Consider the following 15,017-nt stretch of genomic DNA (forward strand, 5'->3'; position numbering starts at 1 on the left):
ACGGGTTAGGGAGGGGTGGTGATCAGCGGGGTCGAAACTCCGAATCACGGTCATAAACAGCTTTCTCGGGGTCCGTCCCTTGTAACTTCCAACTGGTTGTAACTCAAGGAAGAAATGTATTTTGAGAGATCTTGTTCAAACAAACACTTGAAGGACGCAGGGTGTCCTCGGCTTACAACCATTCGTTTAGTGACGGTTCGAAGTTACAACGGCGCTGAAAAAAACCCCTGACTTACGGCCATTTTTCACACCAGCAGCATTCCTGCGGTCCAAATCCAGTCATTTGGCAACTGGCTCATCCTTATGACGCTCGCAGTCTCCCCAGAGGGGCTCGTGCGATCCCCTTGTGCGACCTTCCGTGCGATCCCCTTCCGACAAGCCAAATCAACGGGGGTGGGGAGCCAGATTCGCTTAACAACGGCGTGACTCACTTAACAACCACGGCGATTCGTTTAACGCCCCGCGGCAAGAGAAGGTCGAAAAAACCGGGACAAGAGTCACTCAGTGATTGTCGTGGGATTAGCCAGGGGGACATTTTGGGGCTCAGCTGTGGTCGTAAGTCGAGGACTGCCTCTTCCGTGTGAATTTTAGATGTGATTTGCAATTGTAAAGCTGTTTTTTTCTTCTTCCCCCTGGTTCTTTTTATATGTGGGGCATGGGAAGGGAAGGGATTGGGGGATTTAAGGCCTTTGAAACTCAGCAGTGTGAATTGGAAACTGGGTCGCCTCACAAAGGAAGCCTCTGTTGCTTTCCTTGGATAAATGGGCTCAGCCAACTGCAGAATCCCCGTCAAATGAGGCGGGGGGGGGAGTTGGAAGGGTTCCCTTGAGGTCATCTAGCGCAGGCCTGCTCCTGGAGGCGACCCCCCTCCCCCTTGTTCCTCGCTGGGTTTTTATTTTTCCTTCTATCACCTTGATTCTGCGTTTCTGGTATTGTGGCTTGCTTTGGAAAGATGTTTTACCATTTGTAAATAAATGGCTGGGGGATTCTGGGAGTTCAACTCTGCCCATATTTAAGCATTCCGGCTGGGGGATTCTGGGAGTGGAAGCCCATCCCTCTTAAAGCAGGCTGGCTGGGGAATTCTGGGATTTGTGGTCCACCCACCTTAATTCATGTTGTCTGGGGGATTTTGGGAGTGGAAGCCCATCCCTCTTAAAGCAGGCTGGCTGGGGGATTCTGGGAGCTGAAGCCCATCCCTCTTAAGACTGGCTGGGGGATTCTGGGAGTTGAAGCCCATCCCTCTTAAAGAAGACTGGCTGGGGGATTCTGGGAGTGGAAGCCCATCCCTCTTAAAGCATGCTGGTTGGGGGATTCTGGGAGTGGAGGTCCTCCCCTCTTAAAGCCTGCTGGCTGGGGAATTCTGGGAGTGGAAGCCCACCCCTCTTAAAGCATCCTGGCTGGGGGATTCTGGGAGTGGAAGTCCTTCCCTCTTAAAGCATCCTGGCTGGGGGATTCTGGGAGTGGAAGTCCTCCCCTCTTAAAGCATGCTGGCTGGGGGATTCTGGGAGTGGAAGTCCTCCCCTCTTAAAGCATCCTGGCTGGGGAATTCTGGGAGTGGAAGTCCACCCCTCTTAAAGCATGCTGGATGGGGAATTCTGGGAGTGGAAGTCCACCCCTCTTAAAGCATCCTGGCTGGGGGATTCTGGGAGTGGAAGTCCTTCCCTCTTAAAGCATGCTGGATGGGGAATTCTGGGAGTGGAAGTCCTCCCCTCTTAAAGCATGCTGGCTGGGGGATTCTGGGAGTGGAAGCCCACCCCTTTTAAAGCATTCTGGCTGGGGGATTCTGGGAGTGGAAGTCCTCCCAACTTAAAGCATTCCGGCTGGGGGATTCTGGGAGTGGAAGTCCACCCCTTTTAAGGCATGCTGGATGGGGAATTCTGGGAGTGGAAGTCCTCCCCTCTTAAAGCATTCTGAGTGGGGGATCCTGGCAGTGGAAGCCCACCCCTCTTAAAGCATGCTGGATGGGGAATTCTGGGAGTGGAAGTCCACCCCTCTTAAAGCATGCTGGCTGGGGGATTCTGGGAGTGGAAGCCCACCCCTTTTAAAGCATTCCAGCTGGGGGATTCTGGGAGTGGAAGTCCTCCCCTCTTAAAGCCTGCTGGCTGGGGGATTCTGGGAGTGGAAGTCCTCCCCTCTTAAAGCCTGCTGGCTGGGGGATTCTGGGAGTGGAAGTCCACCCCTCTTAAAGCATCCGGCTGGGGGATTCTGGGAGTGGAAGTCCTCCCCTCTTAAAGCATGATGGCTGGGGGATTCTGGGAGTGGAAGTCCTCCCCTCTTAAAGCATTCTGAGTGGGGAATTCTGGGAGTGGAAGTCCACCCAGCTTAAACCTGCCAAGGTTTAGAAACACTGTTCTAAAATATTGCAATATATTTGCATTTCGCCCCTCCACAAATGTGCCTGGTCAGAAACAAAGTCCATCTCCTGTCTGGGTCAGTTGCCTCAAACTGACCTTGATCTGGTGAATTTTTCCCCCCTCCTAATATTCCATCAGAATTGGCCTTAAATATTTATTTGGGACGTAAACCAAGTTATACTCAAGCCGAGGAGAACAGGATTCCTTCCCAACTGGTTCTTGCAGTAGCCGACCATATACAAAAATAGCTTGTTTTTTTGCTTCTGGTTATGTTAATTTTGTTTTCTACTTTGTGATGAGAGGGTTTGGTGATTTATTCTTTCCTCCATGTGGTAGATTATTTTGTGGTTATGTTATGCACGTCCAGGTTGCGCATAAAGGATGGGGAGCAACCTGCATTCCCTTGGTACATGAATAAAATGTAGTAGCATTTCCTGTTGATTGTTACGGAGAGGTAGAGTGTTCATGCATATGGAGGCTCTCTGGGTGTTTTTTTAAAAACCTCTGGCAGGCTTTGTCATTCACCCAGTTGTCTTTCATGCCTGAAGTGGGACTAGAACTCACCGTCTCCTGGTGATTGACCCAAAGTCACCCAGATGGCTTTCATGCCTGGGGTGGAACTAGAACTCACTGTCTCCTGGTGATTGGCCCAAAGTCACCCAGATGGATTTCATGCCTGAAGTGGAACTAGAACTCACTATCTCCTGGTGATTGGCCCAAAGTCACCCAGATGGATTTCATGCCTGAGGTGGAACTAGAACTCACTGTCTCCTGGTGATTGGCCCAAAGTCACCCAGATGGCTTTCATGCCTGAGGTGGAACTAGAACTCACTGTCTCCTGGTGATTGGCCCAAAGTCACCCAGATGGCGTTCATGCCTAAGGTGGAACTAGAACTCACTATCTCCTGGTGATTGACCCAAAGTCACCCAGCCGGCTTTCATGCCTGAGGTGGAACTAGAACTCACCATCTCCTGGTGATTGGCCCAAAGTCACCCAGATGGCTTTCATGCCTGGGGTGGAACTAGAACTCACCATCTCCTGGTGATTGGCCCAAAGTCACCCAGATGGCTTTCATGCCTAAGGTGGGACTAGAACTCACTATCTCCTGGTGATTGGCCCAAAGTCACCCAGATGGCTTTCATGCCTGAGGTGGAACTAGAACTCACTGTCTCCTGGTGATTGGCCCAAAGTCACCCAGATGGATTTCATACCTGAGGTGGAACTAGAACTCACTGTCTCCTGGTGATTGGCCCAAAGTCATCCAGATAGCTTTCATGCCTGAAGTGGAACTAGAACTCACTGTCTCCTGGCCCAAAGTCACCCAGATGGCTTTCATGCCTGAAGTGGAACTAGAACTCACTGTCTCCTGGTGATTGACCCAAAGTCACCCAGCCGGCTTTCATGCCTAAGGTGGAACTAGAACTCACTGTCTCCTGGTGATTGGCCCAAAGTCACCCAGATGGCTTTCATGCCTAAGGTGGAACTAGAACTCAGTGTCTCCTGGTGATTGGCCCAAAGTCACCCAGATGGCTTTCATGCCTAAGGTGGAACTAGAACTCACTATCTCCTGGTGATTGGCCCAAAGTCACCCAGATGGCTTTCATGCCTGAGGTGGAACTAGAACTCACTATCTCCTGGTGATTGGCCCAAAGGTGTTGGTCGGAGGGCAGAGATCGACCCTTAGGCCCCTCAAGTATGGGGTGCCACAGGGTTCGGTCCTGTCCCCCCTCCTATTTAACATCTACATGAAGCCGCTGGGTGAGATCATACGTCGGCACGGGATTAAGTACCACCAATACGCGGACGATACACAGTTGTATCTGTCCGCCCCGTGCCAACTCAGTGAAGCGGTTGAAATGATGTGCCAGTGCCTGGAGGCTGTCAGGGTCTGGATGGGAACGAACAAGCTTGCACTCAATCCCGACAAGACCGAGTGGCTATTGATGCTCCCTCCCAAGGATGGTCCAGCTATTCCATCTCTCAGCCTGGGGGGTGAAATTATACGCCCTTCAGAGAGGCTCGCAATTTGGGAGTCCTCCTGGATCCACAGCTGACTCTAGAACATCATCTGTCGGCTGTGACCAGGGGGGTCTTTGCCCAGGTTCGCCTGGTGCACCAATTGCGACCCTACCTGGACCGGGAGGCCCTTCGGATAGTCACTCACGCCCTCGTGACCTCAAGACTGGACTACCGTAACGCGCTCTACATGGGGCTGCCCTTGAAGAGTATTCGGAGACTTCAGCTTGTCCAGAATGCAGCCGCGCGAGCGATTGTGGGTGCACCTCGGTACACCCACGTTACACCTATCCTCCGCGAGCTGCACTGGCTGCCCATTGGTCTCCGGACACGCTTCAAGGTGCTAGTCGTTACTTTTAAAGCCCTCCATGGTATTGGACCTGGGTACTTGAGAGACCGCCTCCTGCCAATTACCTCCCAAAGACCGATCAGATCTCACAGACTAGGTCTCTTCCGAATCCCATCTGCCGGCCAATGTCGGCTGGCAACTCCCCGGGGGGAGGGCCTTCTCTGTTGCACCTCCGGCCCTCTGGAACGAGCTCCCCGTGGAGATCCGGACCCTTACCACCTTTCCGGCTTTCCGCAAAGCAATTAAGACCTGGCTGTTCCGGCAGGCCTGGGGCTGTTGAATCTCTCAGCCCCACTCAAGGATGTGACTGTTGTTGTTTTTAAAAATGTGTTTGTCCTTTATTTTTATTCTGTACCCCCTTCCCTCTTTGATTGTTAGCCGCCCTGAGTCTCTCGGGAATAGGGCGGCATACAAATTGAATAAATGCAATCCAATCCAAAGTCACCCAGCTGGCTTTCATGGCTAAGGCAGGACTAGAACTCACCGTCTCCTGGTGGAATAAATATCTCAGACGAGAAATGATTAAATCAAGGGGAGGGGAAATAAGGAAATATGAAATATGTAAACATACAAGCGGAAAAAGGATACGAATTGACAAATGTTAAATAGCATTTATAAAAATGCATATCTAAGAATGAATTTGAAAGGAAAAATAAAAAAAACTTTTGACACAGAATCGGATGGGATGCCAGAGAGTTGGCAGGTATCTCAAGGCCGAAAATGGGTAATCATTAACCATTTATGGCTACAGCTGCAGCCCCAATTCATTCACCCAAAGTCACCCAGCTGGCTTTCATGGCTAAGCCAGGACTAGAACTCACCATCTCCTGGTGTGTGGCCCAAAGTCCTCCAGCTGGTTTTCATGGCTAAGGAGGGACTATAACTCACTCTCCTAGCTTTCTAGTTTAGGCTAGCGTTGGCTTAGCCACTAGATCGATCTGGCTCTCTTCAGCAGAACTGAAGGGATCTTAGAGGTCATCTAGATCTTACAATACAATACAATACAATAGTAGAGCCGAGGTGGCGCAGTGGTTAAATGCAGCACTGCAGACTACTTCAGCTGACTGCAGTTCTGCAGTTTGGCTGTTCAAATCTTACCGGCTCAGGGTTGACTCAGCCTTCCATCCTTCCGAGGTGGGTAAAATGAGGACCCGGATTGTTGTTAGGGGCAATATTCTGACTCTGTAAACCGCTTAGAGAGGGCTGAAAGCCCTATGAAGCGGTATATAAGTCTAACTGCTATTGCTATTGCTAGTTGGAAGGGTCCTTGGAGGTCTTCTAGTTCAACCCTCTGCCTAGGCAGGAAACCCTATACTGTTTCAGACAAATGGCTATCCAACATCTCCTTAAAGACTTCCAGTGTTGGGGCAACACGTGTTTCACTTAGCGACGGGGATTTGGGGCTCCGTTGTGGTTCGTAAGTCGAGGACTACCAGTAGGAGGAATGGAGCTGAATTCAAAACCCAAAAGGTATCAGGTTTCCAAATATTAAGGTCTCCTACACTACCCATTTAAGGCAGGGGTGTCCAAACTTGGGAATGTTAAGACTTGTGGACTTCAACTCCCAGAATTCCCCAGCCAGCCATGCACGGAATTCTGGGAATTGAAGTCCACAAGTCTTAAAGTTCCTAACTTTGAACACCCTTGCATTAAGGCAAATATTAGCACACTTGTGGCATTAACAGCTGCCCAGTTCATAAACCACAGATGAGGATATATCTCGATATTCCAGTTTTGTTTTTTTTCTGAATTAGACCTACCCAGAAGCAAAATTCACCTGTTTCCCTTTTCTAAGCGATCTGGACTATTAATAAACGCAGCAAGGTGGGGTAGACGGAAATGTAACCCAAATATTTCATTAGGCACACACAAAAATACTCCTTCGGAACAAGAGGTTTCTACATAATTGTTTTGGGCGATGCTCCCAAAACGATATTTCCTCGGCAAGCTTTTCGCATACCGAAATTCAGGCCGGTCCTGACAAGCGGCTTTAGAGAGCCCCAAAGGTTCCGTCGCTAATCGAGACGCGCCTTTGGGTGAGTTCCGCTTCACTTTTACGACCCGCCTGGTCACGCTTGTTAAGGGAATCACTGCAGCCGTTAAATGGGTCACAGGGTTGTTAAGTGAATCCGGGTTCATCCCCCCCACCCCATTGACTTGGCTGGTCAGGAGGTCGCAAAAGGGGGATCACGCTTTTGACGCCCCCCCCCCAGGAAGTTGTAACTGTCACAGGTATGAACCCGTTGACAAGCATCCTAATGTAAATCACGCATCCACGGTCAGAAGTGTGAAAAATGCTCTTGTCACATTTTTCAGTGTTGTCGTAACTTTGACTGACTGACTAACTAACTAACTAACTAACTAACTAACTAACTAACTAACTAACTAACGTGTGTGTGGAGACACACACATATGGAGGGAAGTATGCAGTGGGGTACCACAAGGATTTGTCTTAGGCCCAGTACTCTTATATACAATACGATACGATACGATACGATACGATACGATACGATACGATACGATACGATACAATACAATACAATACAATACAATACAATACAATACAATAATACAATACAATACAATACAATACAATAGCAGAGTTGGAAGGGACCTTGGAGGTCTTCTAGTCCAACCCCCTGCTTAGGCAGGAAACCCTACACCACTTCAGACAAATGGCTATCCAACATCTTCTTAAAGACTTCCAGTGTTGGGGCATTCACAACTTCTGGAGGCAACTTCTGTTCCACTGATTCATTTTTCTCACTGTCAGGAAATTCCTCCTCAGTTCTAAGTTGCTTCTCTCCTTGATTAATTTCCACCCATTGCTTCTTGTTCTGCCCTCAGGTGCCTTGGAGAATAGCTTGACTCCCTCTTCTTTGTGGCAACCCCTGAGATATTGGAAGACTGCTATCCTGTCTCCCCTGGTCCTTCTTTTCGTTAAACTAGACCTACCCAGTTCCTGCAACCGTTCTTCCTATGTTTTAGTCTCCAGTCCCCTCATCCTCTTTGTTGCTCTTCTCTGCACTCTTTCTAGAGTCTCCTCCCAGGAGAGGATCCACCATGCTATGAAATGCCTGTTTTTATCTGTGTATTGTTTTTATTGATTATTGTATGCCATCCAGAGCCCTTACTGTGAGATGGGTTGCTATATATACGTTTGAATACGTGTGTGTGTGTGTGTGTGTGTGTGTGTGTGTGTGTGTGATTGACTTACAACTGCGATGGAGACCAGAATTTCAGTTGTTAAGGGAGGTGTTGTTAAGTGAGCCACATCAGATTTTACAACCAGTTTTTTGCCAACTTTCTTACGGCCCTTTTTAATGATCTCTTTTGCCATGGTTTTGGGGGCAAATCACCTGCCGTTGTTAAGTGAATCGTGCGGTTTGTTAAGCCGACATATCTTAAAGTCTGCTGTCAACATTGCGACTGACGAACAAAACCGAAGCATGCCCGATCGAGATAATTCAATCTCTAATGCTAAACTTTTATTGAGTACATCGTAATTGGCAAAGATGAGGGCAAAACCAGATCTAACTAATTCCTGGGCAAACAAGCATAATTATAGATTCTACTTCCACCTGTTAGAATAGGTCACATTGGCCAATGGAGTTTCTTGGTATTTGTTGGGAGAAAGTCTGGAAAACCCCTGGAAAACCCCTGTTGAAGTTTCCCTGGTTCCCCCGGCTGGCATCTTGATGTCTGAAACCAAATTTCTATCTATCCCCACCCCCACCCCCCAATAGTCCGTTGGCAAGCTGAGAAGTGATAATAGTTGTAAATGCAAAAGCGTCTTTTGAAGCTTGACATCTGCTGGCTGGGGAATTCTGGGACTTCATTTCATTTATTAAATTTATAGGCCGCCCAATCCTGGAGGACTCCGGGCGGCTTACAATGAAAGAAGAAAAAAAAAGAAAAGCAAAATAAGTTTAAAAAAAATAGTTTAAAATACACAACACACATACGATCTAATCGGGGCTGGACCTTAACAAGTTGAAGGCCACCCATTTTAAAGCATGGTGCATGGGGAATTCTGGGAGTTGAAGTCTTGTCTATTTTAAAGCATGCTGGCTGGGGGATTCTGGGAATTAAATCCCATCCATCTTCAAGGATGCTGGCTGGGGGATTCTGGGAGTTGAAGTCTTGTCTGTTTTAAAGCATGCTGGCTGGGGAATTCTGGGAATTAAATCCCACCCATCTTAAAGCATGCTGGCTGGGGAATTCTGGGAATTAAATCCCACCCATCTTAAAGCATGATGGCTGGGGAATTCTGGGAATTAAATCCCACCCATCTTAAAGCATGCTGGCTGGGGGATTCTGGGAATTAAATCCCACCCATCTTAAAGCATGCTGGCTGGGGGATTCTGGGAGTTGAAGTCCACCCATTTTAAAGCATGCTGGCTGGGGGATTCTGGGAATTAAATCCCATCCATCTTAAAGCATGCTGGCTGGGGAATTCTGGGAGTTGAAGTCCACCCATTTTAAAGCATGCTGGCTGGGGGATTCTGGGAATTAAATCCCACCCATCTTAAAGCATGATGGCTGGGGAATTCTGGGAATTGAAATCCACCCATCTTAAAGCATGCTGGCTGGGGGATTCTGGGTATTAAATCCCATCCACCTTAAAGCATGCTGGCTGGGGGATTCTGGGAGCTGAAATCCACCCAGCATAAAGTTGGCAAGTTTGAAAAATACTGCTCCAGATAACTTTAGCCTGATATCCTATCTTCTCTTATCTTCTTCTTTTTCCCTTGTGAACTAAGCATAGCCAGTTCGTTTAACCCGCTCTCCGTTATCTCGATCCTCCTGTGTGTCCGTTGCAAGCTTCCGTCCAGTGGCTTCCGGAAATATTTCATATTTTTTGCCTTGTCTTTTTCTCCCTCTTCTTTCTCACTCGCGTCCCTTATTCTGACTTTAATTTTGCTTTCTCCTTCCAGGCTGGTCTCTTCCATTCAAGCCATCATGGCCACCCTGTCCGGTCTAATTGTCATTTTCAGCTGCAGAGATGTGGTACACGACAGGTAATGAAAAAGAAGGGGGGAAAAAACAGGAATAGCTATCTGAAATCCTGGACTTCAGACAGGATGCTCACCTGCCGAGATAGGAGATTCCAGAATCGGATGGGATTAGCAAAAATTGTTTAAGGATAAATCAACTAAATGTTTGGAAATGTCCCCAATTGCCAGGAACGTATTATCATATGTGGTGGATGTGTAGGGACGCAAAAAGCGATTGGGTGAAAATACAAATGTGTAAATGATACACCAACCTGCAGAGTTTAAGCCGGAGGTATTTTGATTGGGTATTCTACCAGAGAAATATAGTAAAGAAGATTTATATTTGACTGTACAAATAATAACAGCAGCTAGAATTGTATTTGCACAAAATTGGAAAGCAGATAAAATCCCATCGGAAAAGGAGGTAATGAAGATGTTAGATTGTGCAGAAATGAATAGGTTGACATTGAGAATAAAGGACAAAGAGGAATCAGTGTGCTTCAGGACATGGGGGCGATTTTTTTTTTATAAAGATTTTTTTTATTTTCAAAACAAACATACAAATCCTCCTTCTTTATATACTTTCGAAAGTGTATCAGCTGGTTATAAAAGGCTTTTGTGCATCTCTTCCACCGTCATCAAATATAATTCATATTAATCCAAATATCTGAACTCAAATATTTATTATATTACCATCATCATACCCCCACTTTTATTTGACTATAGTTATTTAAACGTCCTTCATCCTAAAATATGGGGGCGATTTTATGAATGGCTTGAAAAAAAGATATAAATAGAAAGAAAAAGGAACAAAACATGAAATAAATATCTCAGACGACAAATGATTAAATTAGGGGGAGGGGAAATAAGAAAATATGAAAATGTAAGTATACAGGCGGTTAGAGAAAATGATACATCAACCCGTAGAGTTTAAGCCGGAGGCATTTTTATTGGGTATTCTATCAGAGAAATATAGTAAAGAAGATTCATATTTGACTGTACAAATAATAACAGCAGCTAGAATTGTATTTGCACACAATTGGAAAGCGGATAAAATCCCATCGGAAGAGGAGGTAGTGAAGATATTAGATTGTGCAGAAATGAATAGGTTGACATTGAGAATAAAGGACAAAGAGGAATCAGTGTGCTTCAGGACATGGGGGCGATTTTATGAGTGGCTTCAAAAAAGATATAAATGGAAAGGAAAAAGGAACAAAACATGAAATAAATATCACAGACGACAAATGATTAAATTAGAGGGGAGGGGAAATAAGAAAACATGAAAATGTAAACATACAGGCGGAAAAATGATATGAATTGACAAATGTTAAATAGCAATTATAAGAATGTACCATATTTTTCAGAGTATAAGACACACCCTTTTTCCTCAAAAAAGAGGCTGAAAATCCCTACCTACCTACTGTATCTCTCTCTCTCCCTCTCTATCCCGCTATCTACCTACCTACTTTTTAAAAAAAAATTGCCTCTTCAAAATCTTGGTGCATCCTATACTCCGGTGCGTCTTATACTCCGAAAAATACAGGTATATCTAAGAATGAATTTGAAAGGAAAAATAAAAAAACTTTTGACACAGAATCGGATGGGATTTCAGAGAGTTGGCAGGGCGACACCAGGCACCCTCAAGGCCGAAAATGGGCAATCATTAACCATTTACGGCTACAGCTGCAGCCCCAATTTCAAAACGCCTTTCCTTGGAAAAATAGTCCTCAAATGTTTTTGACCACGATTGACCCCACAACATCCGTCGTTTAAGTGTGACAATCACCAGTTGACTTTTGCCCCCCTTCTTCACGACCTTTCCCGCCACGGTTGTTTAAGCGAATCACTGCAGGGGTTGTGTGAGCCGCACAGTTGTGAAGTGAATACAGCTTCCCTGTTGATTTGGCTCGTCCGAAGGTCACCAGAGTTGATTGCGTGACCCCCGGCGGACCACCACTGCCACCGTCGTAATTATGAGTCAGTGGCTAAGTGCCTGAATTTTGATCACTTGCCCATGGGGCTCTCTATCATCTATCCCCATCTATCTATCTATCTATCTATCTATCTATCTATCTATCTATCTATCTATCTATCTATCTATCTATCTATCTATCTCTATCTATCTATCTATCTACCTATCTACCTACCTACCTACCTACCTACCTCCTTCCCTCCCTATCTCTCCCTATCTGTCATATCTATCTATCTATCTATCTATCTATCTATCTATCTATCTATCATATATTACATCTACCTCCCTCCCTATCTCTCCCTATCTGTCTTATATCTCTCTGTCTCTGTCTGTCTGTCTGTCTGATTATCTATCTATCTATCTATCTATCTATCTATCTATCTATCATCTATCTATCTATCTATCTATATCTATCCCTATCTCTCTCTCTATCATCTATCCATCTCTATCAATCTATCTATCTATCTATCTATCTATCTATCTATCTATCTATCTATCTATCTATCTATCTCTACCTACCTCCCTATCTCTCCCTATCTCTCCCTATCTCTCCCTATCTATCTTCTATCTCTCTGTCTCTCTCTCTCTGTCTCTCTCTCTCTATCTAATCTAGCTATCAATCTGTATCTATCATCTACCTGTATCTATCATCTATCTATCCCTATCTCTCTCTCTCTCCCTCCCTCCCTATCTCTCCCTATCTGTCAGTCAGTCAGTCAGTCAGTCAGTCAGTCAGTCAGTCAGTCAGTCAGTCAGTCTGTCTGTCTGTCTGTCTGTCTATCTATCTATCTATCTATCTATCTATCTATCTATCTATCTATCTATCCATCCATCCATCCATCCATCCATCCATCTATATCTATCCCTATCTCTCTCTCTATCATCTATCCATCTCTATCAATCAATCTATCTATCTATCTATCTATCTATCTATCTATCTATCTATCTATCTATCTATCTATCTATCTATCTATCTATCTGTCTCTACCTACCTCCCTATCTCTCCCTATCTCTCCCTATCTGTCTTCTCTCTCTCTCTCTCTCTCTCTCTATTACATCTACCTCCCTCCTTATCTCTCCGTATCTGTCTTATCTCTCTCTCTCTCATCTATCTATCCCTATATCTCTCTCTACCTACCTCCCTATCTCTCCTTATCTGTCTTATATCTATCTATCTATCTATCTATCTATCTATCTATCTATCTATCTATATCCATCCATCCATCCATCCATCCATCAAACTTGTACGACATTAAATAAATTACAGAAGAAAACATTGAAATGACAAGTTATTAAATTTATAAATTCAGTTTAGTTTATATACTCTGAAAAGAGTGCAGCAAAGAGCAACAAAGAAGATTAGGGGACTGGAGGCTAAAACATATAAAGAACAATTGCAGGAATTGAGGATGTCTAGTTTAATGAAAAGAAGGACCAGGGGAGACAGGATAGCAGTCTTCCAATATTTGAGGGGCTGCACCAATGAGGAGGGGGTTGATCTATTCTACGAAGCCCCTGAAGGCAGGACAAAAAACAATGGATGGAAACTAATGAAGGAGAAAAGTAACCTGGAATTAAGGAGAAACTTCCTGACAGTGAGAACAATTAACCAGTGAAACTAACAAGAGGTTATGGGTGCTCCATCACTGGAGGATTTTAAGAATAGACTGGACAACCATTTGTCTGAAATGGCATAGGGTGTTGGGCTAAAAGACCTCCATGGTCCCTTCCAGTTCTGTTATTCTGACCTGCATGCAGTTTGCTTTGTTTTGCTAGCAAATGTAAACCTTTTTTTCTGACACGAACAATACACACATTTTGTGCATCGCTCACAAAAAGCTACGTTCTGTGTGTGCCAAGTCAGTGAGAGGCTTCTGGTAGAGCTTTTTGAGGGCAGCAAGCAGAGAGCATCAAGGAAGGAGCCTGTGATGAACACAGGGGGGCATTTTACTGGCGAGACAAAAATTATGCTGGATCCAGGACAGACAGACAGACAGACAGACAGACAGACAGACAGATGATAGATAGATAGATAGATAGATAGATAGATAGATAGATAGATAGATGATTGATAGATAGATAGATAGATAGATAGATAGATAGATAGATAGATAGATAGATAGATAGATTAGATTAGATAGAGATGGATAGATATATTAGATATATATATTAGATAGATAGATAGATAGATAGATAGATAGATAGATAGATAGATAGATAGATAGATAGATAGATTAGATTAGATTAGATAGAGATGGATAGATATATTAGATAGATATATTAGATAGATAGATAGATAGATAGATAGATAGATAGATAGATATAATATTAGATAAATATATTAGGTAGATAGATAAATATATTAGGTAGATAGATAAATATATTAGATAGATAGGTAAATAGATAGATGTTTGTGTGTCTGTGTAAACACACACACACACACACACACACACAAACACAAATCAGGGGTGAAATTCAGCAGGTTCTGACAGGTTCTGGAGAACTGGTAATGGAAATTTTGAGAAGTTCAGAGAGCCGGCATACACCACCTGGCCCCAGAGTGGGGTGGGAATGGGGATTTTGCCGTATCCTTCCCCTGCCACACCCACCAAGCCACACCCACAGAACCGGTAGTAAAAAAAAATTGCATTTTACCACTGATACAGATAGAGATTGAAGAGAGTCGGAAGGGACCTTGTAGGTCATCTAGTCCAACCCCCTGCCCAAGCAGGAGACCCTACACCATTTCTGACAGATGGCAGTCCAGTCTCTCCCTGAAAGTGATGAAGCTCCCACAATTTCTGAAGGCAACTTCTGTTCCATGGATTGATTGTTCTCCCTATCAGAAAATCCCTCCTTATTTCCAGGTTGAATCTCTCCTTGGTCAGTTTCCATCCATTATTCTCTGTCTGTCCTTCGGGTGCTTTGGAGAACAGCTTGACCCCCTTCCTCCTCTCTGGGGCAGCCCCTCAAATATTGGAAGATGCTCTCCTGTCTCCCCTGGTCCTTCTCTTCCCTACACTAGCCAGGCCCAGTTCCTGCAACCGTTCTTCATATGTTTTAGCCTCCAGTCCCCTAATCCTTGTTGTTCTTCTCTGCACTCTTTCTAGAGTCTCAACATCTGTTTTACAGTGTGGTAAGCAAAACTGGATGTAATACTCTTAAGTGTGGTTTTACTAAGGCTTTATAGAGTGGTGTTAGTACCTCCCTTGATCTTGATTGTATCCCTCTGTTAATGCAATTTAGGATTGCAGTTGCTTTTTTGGCTGCTGGCTCCTATTTAGCTGGTTGTCCACTAAGACTCCAAGATCCCTCTCCCAGTCACTGC

At 45.0% G+C, this 15,017-nt stretch overlaps 1 protein-coding gene across 1 annotated transcript in view; it reads left to right on the top strand.

Annotated features, from left to right (window-relative positions):
* The window catches only part of TLCD3A (TLC domain containing 3A), a 46,130-nt gene that overhangs the window by 16,779 nt on the left and 14,334 nt on the right, over nt 1-15,017 (top strand). The window contains exon 2 of the mRNA XM_087716999.1: nt 9,658-9,741. Within this exon, the coding sequence (XP_087573125.1) occupies nt 9,658-9,741 (84 nt within the window). The remainder of the gene's footprint in view (nt 1-9,657; nt 9,742-15,017) is intronic.

The sequence above is a fragment of the Thamnophis sirtalis genome, unplaced genomic scaffold, assembly GCF_051295495.1.
Source record: "Thamnophis sirtalis isolate CommonGarterSnake01/CBP01778 unplaced genomic scaffold, rThaSir2_p1.2 scaffold_5, whole genome shotgun sequence".
Lineage (NCBI taxonomy): Eukaryota > Metazoa > Chordata > Lepidosauria > Squamata > Natricidae > Thamnophis > Thamnophis sirtalis.